At 55.6% G+C, this 23,723-nt stretch overlaps 2 protein-coding genes across 3 annotated transcripts; one reads left to right on the plus strand and one right to left on the minus strand.

Annotated features, from left to right (window-relative positions):
- Positions 1–212: 212 nt before the first annotated feature.
- Positions 213–2,484, minus strand: TSSK3 (testis specific serine kinase 3). 2 transcript variants are annotated; one of them, XM_047726051.1, is made up of 2 exons: positions 2,382–2,484; positions 213–1,235 (listed from the first exon to the last, which is right to left on the minus strand). In XM_047726051.1, the coding sequence occupies exons 1-2, from the start codon at positions 2,392–2,394 to the stop codon at positions 574–576; spliced, it is 675 nt and encodes a 224-aa protein (XP_047582007.1). In that variant the 5' UTR covers positions 2,395–2,484; the 3' UTR covers positions 213–573. The 2 variants fall into 2 exon arrangements, with proteins under 2 accessions (XP_047582007.1, XP_047582006.1); XM_047726050.1 differs by lacking the exon at positions 2,382–2,484 and adding an exon at positions 1,975–2,356.
- A 153-nt stretch (positions 2,485–2,637) lies between these two features.
- Positions 2,638–3,615, plus strand: FAM229A (family with sequence similarity 229 member A). The gene is made up of 3 exons (XM_047726052.1): positions 2,638–2,891; positions 2,973–3,119; positions 3,345–3,615. The coding sequence occupies exons 1-3, from the start codon at positions 2,755–2,757 to the stop codon at positions 3,445–3,447; spliced, it is 387 nt and encodes a 128-aa protein (XP_047582008.1). The 5' UTR covers positions 2,638–2,754; the 3' UTR covers positions 3,448–3,615.
- Positions 3,616–23,723: the final 20,108 nt, after the last annotated feature.

Raw genomic sequence — 23,723 nt, forward strand, 5'->3', positions numbered from 1 at the left:
TGCCCCAGAGGCAGGGCAGGACGAATACAGTGTACAGGCTGGCTTCTGGCGTGGAGCCTGGGGAAGGGGCAGGGATGGCAGCGGGGGTGGCCTGGGTCCCTAGGAGGTCCCCTGTCCTCACCTCAGACTCAGCTTAGACTCTGGGGTGAGGCAGAGACCAGGCCCCTAGCAGGCCTCTCACTGAGACAAGGAGTCGAGAGGCCGTCTCTGCATTCCCAACGCTTCTGCTTTTATTTGGAAAGGAAGTTGCAAGAGCAATGGTTCCAGTTGCTCTTGGTCACTTTTCCCCTCTCCTCCCCCAGTGTGTGTGTATGATTCTGGGGTCTATTTTTCATTAACTTGAGTTAAACACCTGTGTGAAAATCACTTGTTAGCTGTAATAAAAGGGAAGTCTGAATGAGGCCCTCTGGTTGCATGAAGATCTTTTAAGGGAAAGAGAAGTAAAGCTGGGGAGGGTGTAGGTAAGTTTCAGGAGAGAAGTAAAGTGTAAAATACATATCAGCATCTTAGAAGCGGGTTTTTGGGTTTGCTTTCTCCCCCTGCTTTATTGGGGTGGACTTGCCATTGCTTTTATCAAGTGCTTGCTAGCCACGGATGCCAACTAACTTCTTCGATTGAGGGCCGGAGGATCATATCTGGTTCCAGGAGCCGCTTGAGCAGGTCCTGGCATTCGGCCGAGATGCCCAGATGAGTGGGGAAGGACACCCCCTTCTGCTGCTGCCACAGCATCTTGGGGATGTCTGTGTCATCAAAAGGTAGGCTGGCACAGAGCATGACGTACAGGACCACACCCATGCTCCAGACGTCCCCCTTCTTGCTGTCGTGGGGGATTCCCTGCAGCACCTCGGGGGCGGCATAGGCTGTGCTGCCGCAGAAGGTCTGGCTCAGCTCCCGGCGTGACTTGGGCAACACCTTCGCGAAGCCAAAGTCAGTCAGCTTCAGGTTGAAGCCCTGCAACAAGGCGTTCTCACATTTGAGGTCCCGGTGGGCCACACCACAGCCATGGCAGTAGCGAATGGCCTCGACCATCTGACGGAAGAGGGCCTTGGCCCGGCTCTCGGGCAGTGGCCCCCCATTCAGCACACAGTCAAAGACATCCCCTCCTTCAGCCAGTTCCATCACCAGGTAGATTTTCCCGTCGGCAGACTCCAGCATCTCATACACCTGGATGATGTTCTTGTGGTCCAGGGTGCGAACAATCTGGAGCTCCCGAGGCAGGAATCTCTGGATAAATTCTGAGGAAATGGGAAAAGACGTGGGGTATCAAGTCCGGAAGGGCATTAACTCTCCACTCCTGTCTCCTGCCTCCCAGCTTCCGTCTGCCCACCATGTCTGGTTCTGGTGCCTGGGGTCCCATTCACTCATAAACGTCTAGCTCCTTGGACATTGCAAAAAATGCTCACACTGTTATTTTTGTAGTTAATATATTATTCAAAGGAACGACTCCCTGCACCCTCAGGGACTATTGTGAGCAACCTGTGAGACCACAGATATCAAAGTGCTTTGAGGGGTTTTAGACAAAACCACTGAATCTCAGGTATGAGGCCTGATTTGCCCACAGCGTGGTGAGCCAGCTCCTCACATGCCTGCCCCCTGACCCGCGGTTCCCGAGCCCTGTCTCCCTTTCTCTCACTTCGCCTGCCACGGCAGCAGCTCCTGCCCTCTGCCAGCCTAGGCCAGGGCCTCTCTGCCCATCTCTGTGGGGGACAGAGGGAACAGAGAAGGCCCAGCAAGGGGGGTTGTGCCTGCGACGACCCTTTACCTCCCTCCACTTTAATCTTGGGTTTTAGAGGTGCGACGTTCCTGGACTTCCAGCATCCTCCTCTTCCCCACTCACCTACCCCGGAGCCACAAACTCCCCTTGCACTCCTTGGGTCCAGACCAAAGGGGAGGAGGGGATGATCCTTTCCAACTGGAGGAAGTGCCCACCCACCTCAACCAGCCCTCCCTTCCTCCAAAGGGGCCCCAGCTCACCTTCTGGCCCTCCCATCTTGTCTATAATTTTAATTGCCACTTTTCTTTGGTGTTTTTTGGAAAATGCTTCTTTGACTTTTGAGTAGGTCCCTTCCCCAATGGTCTTGCCCAGCTGGTACCCACTGGAGAGCAGAAAGTCCTCCATGCTGTCTAGCGCCTCCTTCCTTCCTATCACCCTCTCAGCTCATGCTGCCTCGGTGAGGCAGCTCTACTCCACCATCGCCCTTGGCCTGCTCCTTTTCCCCCCAAGGACTTCATGCGCAGCCGCTCCCAGCGCTAGAACATTCTCCGTCTGGACACAGCAGCCACGGGTGGTGGGGAGGGAGAGGGCCAGACATTTTAAAACTCCGGCCCAATTGTGATGTAAATGCTGTGTGACCCTTGGCCAAAATTGTCAGTGCCCTTACCTGCCCTCACCATCACCACCACCAAACCCACCACGGGTTAAGTCCTCGCCGCGCCCGCGCCCCCGTCCCCCAGGCGGGCAGGGAGTCGCAGCCCGCCCCGGGGCGCTCGGGGGAGTCTGCGCGCTGCCCGGGATGAGCGCCTCCTTTTCGTGGACGCCACCTCGTGGCTGCTTGCAGCCGCCTCCTGCGCCCCCATCGGGCTGCAGGGGGTCCGCCCGACCCAGTGCCGAGGCGCCATGGCCGGAGCGCTCCAGCCCCGGCTCGCGGCCGCGCTGAGTGCCGGGCCTCCCGAGTCGGTGGGGGTGGGAGGGGGGGTGGTTCCCAGCGAGAGGAACGGGCTCTGTGAGGTCAGCGCGCCGCGGCCCGGGTCACAATGCAGCCCGCCCCCTCGACGCCCGGGCCGCGGCGCGCCGCAGACACCTGCCGGGCTCCGCCTGGACCGGAGCGTCCTCCCGCGGCCAGGGGTCCGGCAGCTGCTTCCAGCCTGGGACCGGCCTCGGCCTCCGGCAGGTGAGGAACAGCCCAGAGGGCGGGCGCGGGCAGGGGGCGCCCGGCGGCCCGGGAGCGGCCTGACCGCCACTCCCCTCGCAGAGCGCCCCGGGGCCTGGACATGAGTGCCCAGGAGCCCCCGCAGGGTCGAAGATTCCCCATTGAGGCCGGAGACTCCCCTGGCCTTGCCGCCGCCCCCGAGTCCCAGGACAGCCCGGAGCCGGTGGCCACGGAGCACAACCCGGTCAGGTGAGGCCGGCGCCCTCCCCGCGGCCCCTCCCGCCCCCCCGACCGTCCCCGCCGTGCGGGGACTCCGGACCGCCTGCGTCCAGGCTTTCCCTGCCCAGAACCCTGTCCCAGCGTCAGGGCCTCTCCCACCCTCCGGCACCGCGGAAGCCCCATGGGGGCGGGTTGGCCCGGGTGCAGTCCCCGGGCGCGGTCCCAACAGCAGAGGCCGGGCCCCGCTTTCCTCAGGCCGCTTCGACGCTGCCCGGGCTGCCACTGCCTGACGCTGCTGCACGTGCCCATCGACGTCTACCTGGCCATGGGCGGGAGCCCCCGGGCCCGCGCCACCTGAGTGCGCCTGCGCACGGCGGCTCCGCGGGAGCCGGGCGGGGACGAGGCCCGCCGCGGGCCACCACGCTGAGGTCGCGCGCGCCGAGCACGAGACAATGATGCACATTTTAAAATAAAAGAATGATGCACATTTTAATAAAGCACAGCATAAACTGTTCTTTCCACTCAGGGCTGGCCGTGTATGTCTGTCCCGTCCATCGGTCCGCAAACTGCTCCACCCCATCCAACAGCTCCTTCCTCTTGGCGGCCTCCTCCCTCGGACCCAGCCCTAGAGGCCGGCCCTCCCCGTCCCCCCAAAGGCCCCCACCCACCCAACCTCTTACTGATCCTGACCCCTTCCAGGATTATCTTTCCCCTCGGCCCTTGGCCTCATCCTTCTCATCCCTCTCCTGGGTTTTCCAATGCAATCCGCATAGCTGTGCTGGATTCCGGGGGTCCAGAGAAGCTCCGGACTGGAGGGGCTGGACAGACAACTCAGAATAAAGAGAATAGCCAACCACACCCGCCCATTTAATGCTCCCGAGTTGGAATTAGAGTTTGCTACCTGCTGTTCTGTGACCCTGGGCGGCTCGTGTTAGGGACCATCTAGAGCCTGATTTCTCCTAGGAGTAGCGGGACCAGAAAAAGATTGGGAGAGAAGTCGTTTGAAACACCTTGATTTCTCATTCCCCTTTTATAGGCGAGGGAACAGAGCCTTGAGACACTTGCCCCGGCTCCCGCAGATGATGGTTGATAGGCTAGCACACTTCTCAGTGTCCTCAGACTTAATACTCTAAAATCCATCCATGACCCAAGGATGCCTGGAAGTAGAGCATTTAGCTGAACAAGTATTTTCCACTTTCCAGTTTTGCTTTAATGAGTCTGTATTATTTTAATATTGGGGAAAAAATACACATAACCCAGAGGTCAGGTTCTCTCTCTCCTGTCCCCTGAAATCTAAAGGCAAAGGACCTAACACCCCTAATCCACATGGGGTAGAATTCCCAGCCCTCCCTAGAGTACTTCAAAATCCCACACTCACCCAAAAGGACCACCATTCTCAGTTTCCACATTAATTCTCTCCCAGGCAGTCCCAAACTTAGGAGACTCATTAAAAGAGGAGAAGAGGTCACTATAATGTACACCTGAAACTAATATTACACTATGTTAACTAACTGGAATTTAAAACTTTAAAAAAGTAAAATAAAAAAATATATTAAAAAGTAAAAAAAAAAGAGGAGAGGATGTTTGCCAATAAAGGGTCTACTTCAAAGTGAGGGTTTAAGACTTGACCACTCGGTGCCAGGTCCTTCAAACACCCTGGTGTTAGAAAGTCTTCGCATGCTTCTCTTTCCCTTTCACCCACCAGAAGAATCCGTGGCTTCAGGCCACAGTGCTGACTTCTCTCTCCTCCTTACTCCCCACCTCCTCCATTCTTAGAGAGCCCCCGGGGCTCTCAGTTCCCTCTGTTAAGTGGAGTAATCTGTTTCCATCCCCATCAAACTCCAGCCTGGCAGGCCCTACTTGGCAGTGCTGCAGCTGTGCTAGAAGGGGGCCTTCCTGTAAACAGTCACCCCCCTCCTTAGAAGACCACTGTAAGTTTAGAGAGAAAAAATTATTGGCCTCTGTATTGGTAAGGTCTCTCCTTTACAAACAAATGAAGTTAACTTATGCCAAAAAGGAATTGGTCGTTTCCAGTGGCTGGGAAGAATAAAAGCTTTCCAGATACCTAAGCTCAAAGGAAGAACTGTAGAAACCAGAGTGTCTGCTGGGCCCACCAGGACTGCTCCTTTGTTCATCTCTTATCCCTGATTATCTCCTCTGGGCAGGGAACATGGCTGTGGCAGTTTGGAAATTGCAGTTGGAAGGGAGACGTGCTTTCTCCCAGCCTCAGTTTACCTGACCTTGGGAAGGGCAGTGATTTGCCCTTCTTTTAAGTCGCATGCGCACTGTTTTGGCCAATTACCATCTTCAGGGAAATGTGAGACTGTAATTGATCCAGCTGGGCCAGCAGAACCTGCCCTTGAGGTGGAAGAATGGCCAGGTGATGGACAGCATCACCAGAAAACAATGGGAAGAAATGGAAAACAAAACACACATTCCAGGAGCAGAGAGAGCTTATGTAAAGATTGGGTATCCCTGAGAGGAAAAGAAGCTCGGAGAGAGAGAGAGAGTGGCAGGGGCCAGGGTGGCAATTCTGTTCCATGGCAATGAGAAGCCTTGGACAGTGTGACAGGAGTCAGACCACTGGGTTCTCATTTGGGCTCTCCCTACCTCAGTCAGTACAAGTCCATCAGCCAGGCCCATGCAGGGCACTGGGGATTCAGCAGTGAACTTGAAGGACACGGGCACTGGCCCTCACGGACTCATACAGCCTAGCGGGGAGAAGACCTCACCTCAGCAAGTTCCTTCCTTACTAGTTTAAAAAAACTGGGGGACTTCTTGGCTGACTCAGTTGGAAGAGCATGCGACTCTTGATGTCAGGGTGGTAAATTCGAGCCCCACGTTGGGTGTAGAGCTTACTTAAACAAATACATACACTTAAAAAAAAAAAAAAAAAGGGAGGTGGTGTCTGGGTGACTTGGTTGAGCTGAGTGTCTGACTCTTGGTTTATGCTCAGATCATGATCTCAGGTCATTGGATCAAGCCCCACATTGGGCTCCACGCTTCCCCCACCTCCACTCCCCGTCAGCTCTCTCGTTCTCCCTAAAATAAATAAAATCTTTTTTTAAAAAGAAGAAAAAAAAAAAAAGACTGACTGCCAGCCATCCCCCATATGCTTGGATAGTGAGTGAGGCGAACATTACAGACACCTTGCCTGGAGGGGTCAGACCCTGGGGCCAGTTAGTTCCACGAAGTGGAGGGAATATTGTGCGCAAAGTCCTGAAGGCTGGAAAGTGCGGAGGCGTTCCAGGAAATCAGTTCAATCACCTTCTTCCAACACCTACCTATATGGGCTACACCAGGTGCTGAGAACCTAGACTTGAATCTGACAGATCCCTGGCCCTGACAGAGCTCAGAAATCAGGGGATCTGACGAAGAACCTAACAGAAGAGAAGCTGGATCAAGGAGGCCTTGGATTTGAGCTTCGTTCTACAGGTGACAGCATGACACGCTCCAACCTGACTCACTCGCTCACCGATTTCTTTTCCCCTTGTCCATCCTGTTACCATTTCTTCTTTTGTCCCCCGGAAAAGTCACCAGCCTAAATTCTTAGATTTGAGTCCCGACTCTGCAATTTTCTAACTGTGCAAACTTGGTCTTGTTACTTAGCCTCTCTGAGTCTCCATTTCCAAATCTGTAAAATGGGGCTAATGACACCTGCTTGAAGTCTGCGTGCATCTCCAGCACCAGGCAGGAGTCTCGGGCACAGACAGCGCTTGAGCAAAAAAGGCTGCTTGCTGCTCCTACCTCTGGCTTTGAGGGGCAGCAGAGAGCCAGCCAGTCATGTCCCCTGGGCCTGGGTGATGTCCAGCCTTGGAGAGGGCTGGGGAATCCCTCTTGCCTCTCTCTGCCAGTTCACAGTTTTTCCGTTTGTGAGCCTAGGAACTTGGTTGGGGGGCATTTCCAGGGGAATCGCTAAGTGGGAAAGAGAGAGCTGCCTCCCTCGCCCTTGAGGGTAAAGCTGCCCCCAGACCCTAAGGCAGGACTCCCTGATCCCAATCTTATTCTCTGGGCCCAAAGAATAGGGAGGGACCTGGGAAAAGGGTCATACTCCAATTACGGCTTCCCCTGACTTGCCTCTCAGACACCTTATTAGCTAGCCCCTCCCTAAAGGACCCCCTTTTAGAAGGAGGGGGCGAAGTACAGATGGACCCCCAGGTTACCATGGAGATGGCAGGGAAAAGGTTGCTGTATCGTCATGGCAACAATTGACGTCAGTACTACCCTTTCCCGTTGCTTGATGGGGGGGGGGGGACAGCCACCCCAACCATAAGCAAATACCCCACAAAACCTCCTTCCCTTACTGAGCCAATCAACCAGGGGGTCGACAGGCTTAATATAGCACAGAGTTAAAAGCAGCCTCTGATGTCAGTCAAATCTTCGTTCAAATTTAAGCTGTGGGAATTTTAGCAAGTTCCTTAAGCCCTGGAAGTCTCATTATACGATGGGGATAAGTAAGCTACATGCCTCCAAGGACTAGTGGGAGGACTGCAAGTGGTCATGGGTCATGGGCACTGGGCCAGCTCATGGGAAGTGGGTGCTAACATTAGGGACTGTTGAGTCCTGGGGACCCATCACAGATGCAACCCTTCAGACAGAAACTCACAGCCCCTGGAAAGCCTAGAGAGGGCTTCCAGGGACTGGTCTCCTGAGTTGGAGCATCTCAGAACTGGGGGTGGGGGGGTCCTAAAGGGGAACCAGAAAGAGTGGAATTTCCAGACTCTGAGGAAACCCCAGATGCCACTTTCCCTGAAACCCCGTCACATCCGGACTCTGGCCCAACTTCCCCTTCTCCTCCCCTCTGCCTCCTCCGAGGCCCTCACAGCAGCCTGCTGCCTCTCGGGCCTCCACCTGCTCTTCCAGGGAAAAGGCTGGATGAGGGCCCAAGGGAAGACATCAGGCAACCAGACACCAGCTAGGTCAGTGGGTTGGACACCACAGGGATACCGGTGTCCCAGCACCTGCGGGCCTCTCTCCACCCACTCTCCGGGGTGAGGCCAACACAAATATTCTCGTTCCCTGTCTCTGCCCTCACCTTCTTTCCAGGCAACCAGAGTCCATTTGCCCCACAGGGGCCCGTCATTGCCCAAGTCCAGAGTTATTTATGAAGACCACAAACCCAGCCATACCATTCTCCTATTTAAGACTCATCGATGGCTGCTGCTGCTTTTTTTTTTTTTTTAAAGATTTTATTTATTTAGGGGCGCCTGGGTGGCTCAGTGGGTTAAAGCCTCTGCCTTCGGCTCGGGTCATGATCCCAGGGTTCTGGGATTGAGCCCCGCCTCGGGCTCTCTGCTCAGCAGGGAGCCTGCTTCCTCCTCTCTCTCTGCCTGCCTCTCTGCCTACTTGCGATCTCTATCTGTAAAATAAAAAAAATAAAAAAAAAATAAAATAAAAAATAAAAAATAAAAACAGTCATAAGCTTCGGAGTCAGTCATTCCCAGGCCTAAAGTTTTGGGCGCCTGGGTGGCTCAGTGGGTTAAGCCGCTGCCTTCGGCTCAGGTCATGATCTCAGGGTCCTGGGATCGAGTCCCACATCGGGCTCTCTGCTCAGCAAGAAGCCTGCTTCCCTCTCTCTCTCTGCCTGCCTCTCCATCTACTTGTGATCTCTCTCTGTCAAATAAATAAATAAATTAAAAATCTTAAAAAAAAAAAGATTTTATTTATTTGACAGACAGAGATCACAAGTAGGCAGAGAGGCAGGCAGAGAGAGAGAGAGGAGGAAGCAGACTCCCCGCTGAGTGGAGAGCCCAATGTGGGGCTCAATCCCAGGACCCTGGGATCATGACCTGAGCCGAAGGCAGTTGCTTTAACCCACTGAGTCACCCAGGCACCCCTCATCGATGGCTTCTTTCCATCACTTATCCAGCCACACCAGGCATGCCCTAGCGATTCACCTAACATTCTTCCACTTTCAGCATGCCGCTCCTTCTGCCTGGAGCAGCCTCTCTCTCAACCTCACTTACCCTTCCGACCTCCACCAGTTGTCCCTTCTCCCAGAAGGCTCCTCAGACCACCTGACCTTCCCCTCTCATAGCACCTGCTTGTCCCACTGTACTCAGACATTCCTTGATCCCCAGTGAATGCCTGCCGTCCCCACCACACTGGGGACTCACTGAGGGCAGGGCCTCTGTCAAGTTCATCCTGACACTCCAGGGGCCTCGAGGGGCAGGGCTCAGGAGTTGGTAGAAAGTCTACCGATTAGACTAGCTAGGGAATGCTTGAGAAGGCCACAGAGGAGAGGCCCCAGTGCTGTGAAGAGAAGGAACAGCAGAGCCAGCTAGGAGGCCCGGAATGGTTCCCCGAAGGACAATGGAGCTGAGAGGAGCAGCAGTGACCCAGGCAAGGACATGAGGGGAATATCCCTGACACTGGGACTGGTAGATGCCAAGGGTAAACTTGGTGCTGAAGACACTGTGCAGAGGGACAAACTCATATTTTGGAAAGACAATCCTGGCTGCTTTGTGGGAACAGACCACGTTAGGGATAGAGAGTGGCTGCAGTTCCAAGTCAGGCGGCGGCTGCGGGGGCCCAGGTGAAAGGCGAGGGGGCCTTGGACCAGGCACTCACTGGCAGTGGAAATGGAGAGAAGCAACGGGATTTTTAAAATGTCCGGGTGGGGCACCTGGGTGGCTGAGTTGATAAAGCGTCAGACTCTTGATTTCAGCTCAGGTTGTGATCTCAGGGTGGTGGGACTAAGCCCCAAGTCAGTCTGGCTCCATGGCTGGGGTGGGGTGGGTGGATGGAGAGGGATTGCTTGAGATTCTCTCTCAATCTCTCTCTCAAATAAATAAATATAATCTTTTTAAAAAAATTAAATGTTCTAGAGAGGATAGGATTTCATAGCTGTTTCAATATGAAAAGAGAGAGAAGCGCCTACAACAAAACCCAGATTTTTGGTTCTGGCAACTGAGGAAACGGCCAAGCTAGGGAACCTGGATGGGAGGAAGGGCAGGTGTGGGGCATGTTTCTGGGAGGTGGGACATCTGGAGGAGGGAGGTAGGAGGGGTGCCAGGAGACAGGTGTGGGGCAGAGAAGACAGATGAAGGCTGAAAGTGAGAAGTGAGTCTCTAACAGAGGCAGACCCCCAAGGCATGGGAACCAATGAGATTTCCTTAGGCCATGATTAAGCAGTGAGCAAAGGATGAGCAATTTGCCAGTGTGGCGGCAGCCAGTACGATGGCAAGAAAATCACGAGTTCACAATGTCCAGAAAAACAAGGACACAAAAGTATTTCAAGAAGGAAGAATTTGTATCGAAGTGAGCTGCTGCTAAGGGGTCAAGTTAGATAAAGACTCAGGACCATCCCTTGGCTTTAGCAACAAGGAGGTCAGTGATGACCTTGAGGAGCAGAGCTGTTACTGTGGTATGGTGGGGGAGGAAGCCAGATTGCTGGGGCTGAGTGAGGAAGTGGAAACAGCATGTGTACACAACTCTTTCAAGAATGTTGGCTGTGAAGGGGAGCTGGAGAAGGACATAGGGTTGAGGGAGGGCTTTCTTCTTTTTCAAAGATAGGAAAGACTAGAGCCTGTTTGTTTGCTGCTGGGAAGGAGCCATCAGGGAGGGAGAGGTTGGAGATAGGGAAAAGAGGAAGGGATGAGGGGAGGGAGATTCCCTAAGGAGGAAAAACAGGAGATTAAATCCCCAAATATGGCCGCACAATTGGGGGGCAAGTGAGGGCCTGTATTGGGCCCTGGGGGCACGGAACAGCTGCCCACTCTCCCCAGCAGCCAGTGTGAGTCACTGAGGGGGAAATAGCCCAAACTGGCAGTGTGGGAAAGGGAGCTGGGCCAGTGAGTTCCTCTAGATCCCAGGGGGTTGGGGAGCAGGGCCCAGCCTGGGCTCTAAGCCCTGAGCTGAGCCCTGAACCCCATGCTCCACTCAGAAGGAGGGTACAGGGTTGTCTCACCCTCTGGAGGAGTGGGCAGAGTTGTATGAAAGCTGGGTTTTACTTTTGGCTTTTCTCAACCACTCTCTAAACCTCAGTTTCCCCTTCTCCCAAGCAAGTGTGTTAGACCAGATCAAGAGCTTGTAACTTTTTCTTGGACCGGCAGTGTGATCCTGCCAGAGATCCTTTCCAGATTCTTTCCAGAAATATATGTGTATTTGGAACTTTGAGACAGTTTAGGGGGTTCTGGATTCCCCAGAAGTTCATTCATATTATGTCTCTAGATGGTGGCCACCTCTCACATTTGAAAGTGCCCTGAGGTAAGGGAAAAAGCTCTTGTAAGAGAGCCTTGGGAGGCAGAGGTGGGGGGATCTTTTGCCTGGGGAGGCGGGCCACCTTTTAAGGTGTGGGTTCTGCCTGAGCACGCCATGGGTAAGGTTTATCTAACCTGCAGCTGACCTTACTGCCCTTGGCCCCCTCTTGCTGCCGCCTTTACCGTCCTTGGTCCTGGGGACTGGGGTGGGGAGGGTGGGGAGTGGTAGTGTCTCAGAAGATCTCAAAATCTGGTGCCTGGCCCCCTCCCACCAAAACGGCTGATGAGGTCAGACCACGGACTAGACCCCGCACGCCAGAGGGCCTGGTGCTACCCCCACCCCGTTCTGCCCGCTGATGCCTCCTGCTAAAAACGGCTGGCTGTCCCGGGGGGACTATGGGCTTTCAGGCCTCCCCGCCCCCACACACACCCCGGCAGGTATTTAAGAGGTCGAAGTCGGGCTGGGCGGGCTGGACGCCATGCTGTTCACCGAGACTGCCCACTTCGTGGTGAATTTTCTTCTGTCCCGGTGAGGGGGGCCCCGGGGAAGGCGCCGGCGGCATAAAGGGGTCTGGTCCAGCAGCTGGGGGAGGAGGCGTCCGGGCCGAGGACCCCGATGAGGTCCTCCAGTGCCCCTCCCTGTCCCCCTAAAGAGTCCCTCCACCAAGAGTGAGTCCGACGCAGACCTCGCCGCGTCGGATCCGAGGCGGCCCCCTTCTCCCCGCCCGTGGTGCTCCGAGGTGACCGCTGCCCCGTCTCCCCCGCAGGCGGCCCCGGGCCACGCCCCCGCACCGCCTGGACCAGGAGTTGTGTTTCTGGGGCTGCCGGGGCCCGGCCTTGCCGGCGCCCGCCTCCCGCCGCAGCCTGGGCGACTACTGGCTGAGCCCGCAGCGCCGCCGCCCGCCGGGCGCCGCCTGGCGCTGGCCGACGCGCAACCTGCTGCTGCTGCCTGGGGCCACCGGCCTGGCTGACGTCCCCTCGGCGCGCTGGCCCAGCTGCTACGGCGCGCGTCCGCGCCTCACGTGAGCGCGCGGGGCGGGGCGGAGGCCCTGGAGCGGGTGTGGCGTAGCGGGGCCTGTGACGGAGGGGCGAATCCCCAGAGCCCAGGGCCGGTCAGGGATTGGATAGACTGGGCTTGACGGTGCCTGGGAGCAGGAGGAGGGGGCGGAATTGGGGGGGCGGGGCCTGAGGCTGCAGAGAGTGGGAGGAAGGGGCGGGGCTAGGCGAAATGGGCGTGGACGGGGGCGGAGCCTTGCCCCCATTCTGTCTGCACAATTTTCCCTCTCTCTAGGTGGAAGCACCGATGGCAGAATATTAACTACCAATTCCTGGGCAAGAGGAAGAGACATCTAGTTCCCCTGCGCCCGTGAGATCTGGTGAGGGGCGGAGCCAAAAGAGGGCGCGGCCGATGGAGGAGGAGGCGGGGCTCCAGGGGCGGGGCTTAGCGGAGATGGTTGGGGGAAAGGCAAGGTACGGATGGGACCTCCGCAGCCGCTGCTTCTCAGACTCCCAATACCTGGAGGGGTTGATCCGCAGTGGGGAGGACCCCTCGGGCCAGCTGTGGGACTCTGTGCGGTTATTCATCCCTTCCTTTCTTTGACCGCCAGGAACAGTTTTTACAAGATTGACAGATTTGACTATATTAAAATTTCTGTTCATCAGAAGGGACCTAAAAAGGTAAAATAATACAGGGGTGCCAGGCGGGCTCAGCCGGTAGAGTATGCAGCTCTTGATCTCAGGGTCCTGAATTTGAGTCCCACGTTGGCCATGGAGATTACTTTAATAATAATAATAATAATAGGGACGCCTGGGTGGCTCAGTCAGCTAAGCGTCTGCCTTGGGCTCAGGTCATGATCCCAACATCCTGGGATCTAGCCCTACATCAGGCACCCTGCTCAGCAGGGAGCCTGCTTCTCCCTCTCACTTTGCCTGCTGCTCCCCCTGCTTGTGCACTCTCTTTCTGCGGCAAATGAATAAATAAAATCTTTTTTAAATAATCATAATCATAAGCATAAAGTAAAATAGAGTTCCAAACAAGGTTCCTGCCTAGCAACCAAGCTGAATGGCCTGAGAAAGGAAGGCTTGGGTGGCCTTGAAGTCACAGTCATGGCAGTCATCCTGTGTGTTTCTCTGAACGTCTGACTCTGCCTCTGAGCATGACTGTTTCTCTGGTTGTCCATCGGTCTCTAATCTCTCTGTCCACTTATTTATTCAACAGATACTTATCAAAGGCCTATTTTAGTTTGTGTCAGATTTATACCCTGAGTTATCAGGTTCACATTGGTAAAACAAGGTATCCAAGTCCCTACCCTCATGGGGCTTACATTCTGGTTAGAGAAACAATAGAAAGAAGTCAGAGATAAACAGTGTGCTGGGTTTGAGAAGAATAGGGTGGGCCATGTGCTACTTTATATGGAGTGGGCAGGGACTTTGTCTTGTCTACGACAGTGCCTGATTCGTAATAGAGGTTCAGTAGATGTTGAGTGAATGCATGGGTTGGTCAAGTCCTGTCTGAGGAGGTAACAAGGCTCGAAGGATGAAGGGTCAGCCACTCTAGACTCTGGGAAGAGTGTTCTGAGTGGAGGGAACAGCCTATGTCTGGTACGTGGCCCCTCGCCTCTGGCTGTCCGCCCTGGAGTAGCCCTGCTGCTGTGTCTCTGTTTCTCTGTGATCTTGAGAATTGAAAGGCACGTTTAAACAGGGCCCCTCCGGGCTGTCTGGAAGTGAAGTCACTGCTGAGCTGATTCACCCTCTGGGCTACTCTGGCCTCATTAGCCTAGCCTGGCCTGGCCAGTCCCCTGGAAGCAGGCCCTCTCCCCAGCAGCCTCAGTCCCACGACCTCTGGCTCCTTTCCAGGGTTAGCATCCTGTAGCCCGGCAGGAAGTCCTTCATGCTATCTAACCACAGTCCTTCCTCTCATTCTGCTTGCGGGCAGAGGAGTCCTGCCTGGACAGAGCCAGTAAAGACCTGACAGAATGGGGGTGATCACCCCCGTGCAGCCCCAGGGAGGTGAAGGGTGATCTCTCATCTTGGAAGCCTCTGCCACATCCATTTTCTCACTTAGTCCTTCAACACCCCATTTTACGGACAGAAACTCAGGCAGGCCCAGAGAGGGAAATGGGGCGGAACTGGGATCAGAACCCAGATGTCCTGACAAAACAGTAATCATCATAAAACTAATAGGTATTGCTCATTCACTCTCTGCCAGGTAGTGTGCTAAAACTTTGCATGCCTTTTCTTTTTTGAGACTTAATCACATATCTTCGGGGCGGGTACTGCTGTTATTTTCACTGTCCTCAGGAGAAGACTGAGGCTCCAAGCCGTTACATGACCTGCCCAAGGACACCCACTAGTTGGTGACAGAGCTGTGTGTGACCCCAGTCAGTGTGGGGTGCCCAGCTACACACCCTCTGCCTAAAGGTTCCAGAGGAGAGTCATGGATGTCTGTCTTCCAGGGATCCGGGGAGACAGGCTTCAGGTTCATCGCATCATGGTCCCAAGGCTGACTGGAGCCAGGCCAGGACGAGCAGGGAGGTGTTCTCAGAGCACCACAAACTCCCGCATCTCTCTCTGTGGGGAAGATTCTCTGCCATTGGTCTCTCCCCTGGGATCTCCATATTTCTGCCCTTCGCTGCCCAAATAAAGCCGTTTTCGCCTCTCTCTTCTTTGGGGTGATCATTTCAATTCTCCCCGTTCACCCACACGCTGAATTAGACTGAACCCGCAGGGCTGGGAGGGCTGTCACTCCTGACCTTTCCACTGCCCCTGTCTCTGCTCCTCCCGCACCCTGAAGCCCCTCAACGGGGAAGAATGGAGGAACAGGACCGGCTCCTGCTCTCCAGACTCTCACAGTGCCATAGCAGGAGGAAAGCAGAGACATAGTCCAGCTCAGTGAAGTGCCACAGGAGGGTGCCGTTAGTTTGTTTAGGGGCACAGTGAGTCCTCTGGTAGGTCAGGAAAGACCTCAGGAGGGGTTCCTTGATGGCAGGCACTGGGTAGGCACACACCGGGAATAGCCCTCCAGGCTGAATGGGCAGCACGGAGAAAGGCTGGGTCGTTTATAGGCTGAAATGGTCATCGTATTGAGGTAACTGTGAGACGGGCAGCCACCGGGGCTCTGCCTAAAATGAAGCTAACTGGGCCTGGAGCTTCCAAGACCTTGAACACCAAAGCAAGGGGTTGGACATTCTCCAGGGGGAGGTTGGGAACCATGGACAGGGTTCAAGCAAGGAAGGGACATGGTCCCCTCATGACATCTCCAGGTCTAGAGCCGGGGATTCAGAGTCGATGCTGGTGAGCAGTGAGTAGCCTCTGGCCCTCACCCAGGTCCAAGGCCTCAGGGCACCTGTCCCTGTGCTCCCTCTTACACACTCTCCCAGCTTCTACCTGAGGCTGAGGCCAGGAGTGGATCCTGGTCCAAGCCTCCCTACAAAGATCTGGCAGAAGATACTGATGGCTAGATGAGGGAGTCTTTGGGGGGCTACCCTTACTTGGCCATTCAGTGGCCAACAGCAGCCCCCTTCCCCATCTCATGAGGCCTATGGATGGCTCATCCCATGCCCTTTGTGGGGGCTTCAGTCACAAAAACAGGTAACAACAGAGGAGCTCCACTCCAGCTCCTCACAGGAGCAGACTTGTAGAAGCATCTCCCTTCCACCTCCAACCCCTCTCCCTCTACATGGGACCCAGTCCCTGTCTCTGGAGCTCTCTGCTCCCTGAACGTCTCTGGATGTTGTCTTCTCCTCTGCCTTCTGGCCTCATTTCATCCCAGCCACTATCGCTTTCATCTGGACCTGTCTCTCCCTGGTTTTCCCGCCAACAGCTCCGTCCCCTCTAGTCCACGGGGCCTGTTTTCCTGCTGTTGTAGGTCCTTGTGGGCCATCCAGAGTGATCTCCAAGGATAGCTGGAGTCCTGGAGAGATCTAGGCTAGAGAGACAGACTTCAGTCGTCAGCAGCATATAGACTTACACACACATGTGCACATGCACATACACACATAGATCTTACTCTCCCAACACTGATTGCTCTAGACCCATTGATCCTAATGACATCCCAAAGTCACCCCTCCTCAGCCTGTCCCAAACTGACCTCTCCATTTCCATGTGTACCCACCATTCCTCCTCTAGGCTCCCGTGTGCGGCGTGGCACCTCCTTCCCCCCACTTGCCTGAGCTGGGTCCTCCCTGGGCATCGTGCTCAGTCCTCCCTCCTCACGCACTCGCTCCCTCAGTTCTTAGTCCTTCCCTAAGTCCCGCCTCTTCTGCCCCCTGAACACTCCATCTTCCTCCCCCTTTCAGCAGCATGTGACATGGTGGGCCACTCATTCCTTTTGGAAACCATTGCTTCCCTCGGCCTCCAGGACACCCCCACTCCTGGACCTCCTCCTTTCTCACTGACCGTCAGCTGCCCCCGCTAGCTCCCCTCCCAGAGTCGAAATGTTGTTGAGCATCTGGAGCTGCCTTCTCGAGCCACTCCTTCTCTGGTGAATTCCATCCATCCATCCATCCAGTCCTGTTCAAATTTGGGACACCCCAAACTCTGAAGTCCAGGCTCATGGACCCATTTTCGAGCCTGATCTGTCCCCGGGGCCTCTAACGGGCATCTCAGACGTTGACTCCAAAGCTACGTGTGGAAGCCCCCACGCTGGCAACAGGTGCAGCTTGGAAATGCTGGTGTGGGCTGTGCTCTATATCTTTAGTTCAGGTCCCCATCGTGTCTTGCCTGGGTGACTGCAACCACCCACCCTGCTGCCTGGCCAAGGGACAGTCCAGGCCGAGGGACTCCCTGTGTAATGGCAGGGAGAGCAAGGTTATAGTTTGGCGGACAGTCCAGACTGTGACCTGGGCACTGAGGGTGAAACCTTCAGTATAAGGGACAGACACCCCGAGGGCAGTAGGAAGCCACAGAAAGGTTTCAAGCCAAGAGGACATGTTTGATTTTGACATCCCTTTCATTCCTTCTGCCTTTCTCGGTACATTTACTCCATCAGCCAAGAAATATCTATTGGGCACCCTCTACTGGAAAGCGGCCCTGAGACAGAGGAGAGCAGCTAGAGAGGCTGGATGTGGGACAGAAGACCACGGGAAGGCAGCTGTGGTGCAGGCCCCGGTCACAGGTGAGAAGGGCCGCCATCCTGGAGGTGGAGGAGGGGGGATGATGAGCTGAGGGGGGCGGTTGTCAGGTTCCCATCTTGGGTAACAGAGTAGTGAGAGCCCTAAGCCCAGAGCTATAGAGTATGTGGTGGGGAGAGCCTCTCTACCTGGAGGTCTTCGGGAGTGGTTTGATTTGGGTTTTAAGAGAAGAGTAGAGGGGTGCCTGGGTGGTTCAGTCAGTTAAGCATCTGCCTTGGGCTCAGGGCATGATCCCGGGGTCCTGGGGATCAAGCCCCGAGTTGAGCCCCTCATCAAGCCCCGTGTCAAGCCCCTGCTCAGAGGGGAGTCTGCTTCTCCCTCTCCCTCTGCTGTTCCCACTCTCCACCCCCACTCATGGTCTCTCTCCCTCTCTCTCTCTCTCTCTCTCTCTCTCCCTCACTCTCTGTCTCAAATAAATAAATAACATCTTAAAAAGGAGAGTGGGGGCGGCTGGGTGGCTCAATGGGTTAAAGCCTCTGCCTTCAGCTCAGGTCATGATCTCAGGGTCCTGGGAGGGAGCCTGCTTCCTCCTCTCTCTCTGCCTGCCTCTGCCTACTTGTGATCTCTGTCTGTCAAATAAATTTTAAAAATCTTAAAGGACGCCTGGGTGGCTCAAAAAAAAAAAAAAAAAAAAAAAAGAGAGAGTGAAGGGGCGCCAGGGTGGCTCAGTGGGTTAAGCCGCTGCCTTCGGCTCAGGTCATGATCTCAGGGTCCTGGGATGGAGCCCCGCATCGGGCTCTCTGCTCAGCAGGGAGCCTGCTTCCTCTTCTCTCTCTGCCTGCCTCTCTGCCTACTTGTGATCTCTGTCTGTCAAATAAATAAATAAAATCTTTAAAAAAAAAAGAGAGAGAGAGAAGAGTAGAAATTCAGGAAATAGAGAAGTGGAGAGAGGTATTCTAGGCAGAGGAAACAGCGTGTTCAAAGACCCTGAGGCAGGGGAAGCTCAACACTCTGAGGAGCTGAAAAGCCAGTAGAGTCGAAGTCCAGTGAGCCAGAGAAAAAGAGAGAAGATAGGCGGCAAGCTTGATCTCTCTGAGGCACGACCTGGAGCGCTCAGGGAGGGCCACCAGCATATCAGGACACCTGGGTAGACAGGAGGGAAGGAGAATTTGAGGAGAGGCTTGGAGGGGACAGACAGATGTATCAGAGGGGGACTTCCTAGCATGTCTTTCTAGGAAAAGTCACTAAGAGAAGATCCCAATGGGACACTTCTTGGGTTGCAGGAAGAGAGGGTGAGATTCCTCAGGGTTCTGGGAAGAGACAGACTCCTTTACCATATAAGGAATTGATTGAGCCAAATAAATCGCCCTCTGAATAATTCAGCATCCTTAGAACAGCCCGGGGGTCCTTCTACCACTGCCCCCAGAAGAATGTTGAGGGATGGGATGCAAGGTCATCTCAGGGACTCCTGGCCTCCTGTCTCCCCCTCCCCCCAGGCCCAGAAGGGAATGGGCACATTGTTGAATGCCAAGTTGGTGCCTCCTTCTTGCCCAGCATTTCACTCAGTCGCACCTGCGAATGTTGCTGGCTGCTTCCCTTCTGCTCTGCGCCTCAGGTGATGGGTAGAACGGCTTCGCTTGCTGGCACCGGCTCATTTACTGCACAATTACCCCAGGCCTGGCTATTATCATTCCCACTTTGCGGATGAGGACACTGAGGCTCGGAGCAGGTCTCCAGCCACACAGCTAGGACGTGATGCTTCGTCACTACAATTGCCTCAACCCTAAAACACCCCACTGAACCCTTGTCACAGCCTCAAGTGGCACTCAGTGTCCTCATTTTACGGGGTGCGCCTTGGGAGGCCAGGCGAGGGGAGGGGTCACAAAGCTGCAAGGTGGGACCAGATCATTTGGAGGAAGAGGCTGAATGGGAGAAGCAAAGGGTCCGAACAGTGTGGAGAGGAAGGGGTGGGACTGGGGACTGGAGGCGGACAGGGTTTCAGTTTCCCTTTTAAAGGTACTCCCCCGGAAGAGGGGAATTTTGGTTGGAAAGTTGTAAGCAATCCACATTCCACCCCTTCGGCTGCCTCTTCCCCGTGGCACCCAGGATCTGAACAGAAACTGAAAGTTGGGAAGAGGGGAGGGAAGGGGGAAGGGAGAGGCTCGGCGGCCCAGGGCACCCAGGTTGAATTTCTGGTGACTTCATCAAGCCTGGGGAAGATAGGCAGGTGAGCTGATGACACACCCCTTGGCTATTGGGGAAATTGAGCCCCAGAGAGTCAGCAAGGTTAGTGACTGGGCCCTGGCTAGGTTACACAACCACCCCACCCCACCCCCATGCACGCACACGTGCACACACACGCAAATGCTCTTGTTCGCAGAGACCAAGGGAAGAAGGAGGGGAAGGAAGAAAAAAGAGGGCTGACCGGACTAAAAATTGGAAAGGGAAACTACAGAATCCCTGTCCCTGTGATTTGGTGATCAGTTGGATGGGGGGGCAGATCCCAGTGAAGAGCCGCTAAGGTGCCCCCGGATCCAGCCCCAGGTTCAAGGCCCATGACTGGCAGAGAGGCTGCAGACCTGGGTGCTACTGACAACCAGACCAGAACCCGATGTTCCAGGATGCTGAGGAGTCGAGTTCCTGGGGTCCTGAGCCCATGGCCGCCTGGCCTCTCCCTGCTGACCCGCTCTGTGCTCCTCACAGAGCCCTCTGTGAATGCCTCTCCCTGCTCCGCTGCTAGGAGATCCTGAAAACCACTCCCTAGTTCTGACCTCGTCCCCTTGCTGCTCGCAGCAACACCGCACCCCCCAGAAACACTGCACCCCCCTGGGCTTGTTTCCTCCTCCACAGACAGAAACAATGAGGGGACACATCTCAGCAGGTCACGAGATAAGGTATGGAAAGCAACTGGCACAGAGCTCGGCCTGCAATTGGCAGATAAACAACGCTAGCAACTATGATTACTGTCCTCGGTCATTCCTGCCTTTTCAGAGCTCTCCCCAGTGGTCGAGGATCTCCATGATTGTGGGCTCCCCCTCTCTGCTGGCTCCCTCCCAGACTCCTTCCCCAGGGCCTCCCCCCACCCTCCCACCCCCGCACCCTCCCTCCTGCTGCTGCCCCTGCAGTGGGAATGTTCCTCATGGCCCCAGGACCTTCCTGGGTGACCCACACACAGCTTGGCTCCCCTTTCCTTCATCTAGCAGCATCCAGAGGCCCAGATTTCCTGGGGTCACTTCTGACTTAAAACCTAGGTCTGTTGTCCCTGTGAGGTCACTAGCCAGACTTTGGGGCCCGGCCTTTGGCTCAGGAAACACGATCCGATGGCATGTCTATGCGCTGCCTCCTGGATGTGCTCCTGAATGTTTCCCAGGCGCTGCAGACTCAACAAGGCTCAATTCAGCAAGCCCTTCCCCACCCCCAGTTCTCTTACCCTCCATTTTCCTGTCTCAGTCCACGGATTCACTTGGCCAGCTGTCACCCACAACAGAAATGCGGGTGACAACCTGGCCACTCCCTTCTCCCAACTCCCCCCCGCTCCCAACCCTGCAGCCAGCCAGTCACGGAGTCCTAGGGATCTTGTCTCCAGATTAGGCCTGTCTCTCCATCTCTACCCTTACACAGGCTGGTCGCTGTTCCCACTTAGCCCTGCTCTAAACTTTTCCTCCATCTGTTCCCCATGCATGTGCCCCTCCATCCTGCAGCTGACAGGGCCCTTAGCTGACCCTGGTCTGGCTTTTGTTTTCCCCTTAAGGCACTGCCAGTCTCTCCCCATCGATGGGAAACCCCTGGGGGCAGGGGCCCCGCGTGACTCACAGCTGGTGCTCTGCCACTTGTGAGCAGAAGGAGGAACTCTCAGCTTTGTGAGTATGAATCATGGAGCCCAACTTGTCACTGTACAGAGCAGCAAACTGAGGCCCAAGGAGAGAAGACCAGCTCCCCGTTACAGAGCAGGAGGAGGCCGACCTGGGGTTAGAACTAAGGGCTCTTGGTCCAGCTGATGCTCCCCGGAAGGAGATGGGGTGGCTGGGGCTGGGAAGCAGGCCTTGCCAAGTCACCATTACTGAGCACTCCATTGGGACCAAGCCATTCTCTGATGTCTCTTCCCCTCTTGGGGCCTGCGCAAGTGCTGGTCCCCGGGAGAAAGGTCCAGCCCCCATCGCTGACTAGTCATGGCCCACTCACAGCTCACCTCGCATCTAATCTGATCCCCAGCGCAGGGCCCCCTCAGAGACCTCGAAGGGCACCCGAACCTCCTTTATGGGGCCATGTTCTTTTCTGTCTTCCTCCCACCTTCAGCCCCACCCTGTGGCTCTCCTGAGGTCCTGGGCTTCCTTCCTGCCAAGGAAACACATTCCTTCCCACCCAGGAGGCTAGGAGCATCTCAGACTAGGGACAGGGGCTGAGGCCTCACCGGAGAACTGGGACACACGGGGGGTTATTGTGAAAACATGGGGGTTCTAGTCTCTACGGCTGCCCTTCCCCGGTCCATCCCAGAGTTACCCTGTCCCTTCCATCCTCCTTTTCCGGCCACTCTGTCCTGGCAACAGCCCATCCCTGAAAGGTTCCAACCACTGCAGCCTTGGTGATCCACTAAGGCACACACAGCTGACAAACAGCAAATTGCTACTTTCTCATCGACACACTCCTATTCTCTCACACAGCCGCACACACTCATAGTCATACACCCAATCACAGGCAGACACTGTCACCAACACACCATCTCAAGGACAGGCAGGCACACACCCAAAAAATCTTAGAGGTGCCAAGAGTCACCAAACCTCTCTCTCACAGCCTGAATACACACAGCTGACAAAGATACAAACTCACACAACCACAAACGTGCACACCTGGTCACACACACGCACACACACACACACACACACACAAAGTCTCTCACACACAGATACAGAGCAATACACAGTCACACACAGGGAGAAACAGACACACACAGTTGCACACGGGCCCCTGGAGACACAGAACAATGGGCGCATTGTTTGGGCTAGCAGCAGCTGGGGAGGAAGGAGCCACAGTGTGGACGGAGGAGGCCGTGGGGGCCGCTGTACCACCCCCCTCACCCCCACAGCATCCTAAGCGCCTTGCCTCTTCCAGAAGCCAGATGCTGCTGGGACCTGGGTTTACTGAGGGACTGGGCTCCCCGATGACCCTTCCCCAGCCTCCAGCGATGGCTGGTGGGAGAGGCAGAGCTCCCCTGTGGCCCAGGCTCCCTCTGGGGCTCTGGAAACTCAGGGTCCTTTAGTTCTAGTGTTCCTCTCTCCTCCTGGGATTTGCCTGTCAGCCCCTCAGGGCAGAGCCTGGAAGTCTGGACACTTGGGATCTGCTCCTAACCTCTGACCCCAAACCCTCCAGGACTCGCACAGCTTCCGTCTGAGCCCTGCCAGCCGGTGCGGGCAGCGCCTGGCAGCATTGTGGGCTCCCTATTGTGGTCGAGACAGAGATGCAGGTCACGAAGTCCATCCCTTAGTGGCAGTGGGTGAAGGCACCGTTCTGTCCGTGAGCGGCTGTGGGGCATGGCGGCCCTCCTATCCCAAAGCTGGTTCTTCTCACCTCCCACTCTGACCAGGCAGTCCCAGATCTCAATGGAGAATTTTTCCAGGGGCTTCCTCACTGTCCCCACCTCATTTTAGTAGGTCTTTCCAAACCCCTTCTCACCCTCAATTACTAGCATCTGCTGTGTGCCCTTTAACATGTCTCTTTCCCTTTCTGAACTTCAGTGTCCCAGTCTAGAAAACGGTGGTGGTGGGGGGTGGGGGGCTGTTAATGAGTCTTCTGTAGCTTCGGAGTAGAGGTGAAGCTGGAGGTTACAGGGGTGAGCGCTGAATGTAGATGCCACCTCAGCCCTCCTCCGCCCCTCTGTGGTCAGATCTGTGGGGAGTTCCTGATTTCTCAGGCCCTGGGGTGTCTCCACACCTCACAGCCTCAGGCCTCCCAGGAGGCCTTACCCGTAGGAGGGAAGGAGGGAGGGAGGGAGGGACGTGCTGAGCTGTCCAGGACACAACCTTGCTTTTGCAACACTTTCCTTCCTCCAGCCCCCATCCTCTTCCTCCTGGGGGCTGAGGGCAGGCAACCGGACACATACATCCGGGGCCAGTCAGGGCTCTGGGGTTCCCACAGACCTGTCCATACCAGGGGAAGGGGAAATGGCAGGGGAATGGGGCTGGAGGGTCTCCCTGACTCTCAGGTGGGGCAGGAGGCTGGGCTGCGCAACCCTGGGGGCTGTCCTCAAGGGGCTTGGTGATGTCCCACCCCTCCACTAGACTGTTTGAAGTTTTGTTGAATTCACTTCTGGAGTTCCTCTGCCTGCTTGGGGAGCCCTGAGGTGGGGGATAGTTTATGTCAACGTC

This window comes from Lutra lutra, chromosome 4, assembly GCF_902655055.1.
Source record: "Lutra lutra chromosome 4, mLutLut1.2, whole genome shotgun sequence".
Lineage (NCBI taxonomy): Eukaryota > Metazoa > Chordata > Mammalia > Carnivora > Mustelidae > Lutra > Lutra lutra.

Excerpts from the sequence above, each read along its gene's own strand:
- FAM229A (XM_047726052.1), top strand. The coding sequence starts at position 2,755 with ATGCAGCCCGCCCCCTCGACGCCCGGGCCGCGGCGCGCCGCAGACACC. Across the intron at positions 2,892-2,972 it reads CCGGCCTCGGCCTCCGGCAG|AGCGCCCCGGGGCCTGGACA; the intron begins GTGAGGAACAGC and ends CTCCCCTCGCAG. Across the intron at positions 3,120-3,344 it reads ACGGAGCACAACCCGGTCAG|GCCGCTTCGACGCTGCCCGG; the intron begins GTGAGGCCGGCG and ends CGCTTTCCTCAG.
- TSSK3 (XM_047726050.1), bottom strand. The coding sequence starts at position 2,119 with ATGGAGGACTTTCTGCTCTCCAGTGGGTACCAGCTGGGCAAGACCATT. Across the intron at positions 1,236-1,974 it reads CAAGATGGGAGGGCCAGAAG|AATTTATCCAGAGATTCCTG; the intron begins GTGAGCTGGGGC and ends CCATTTCCTCAG.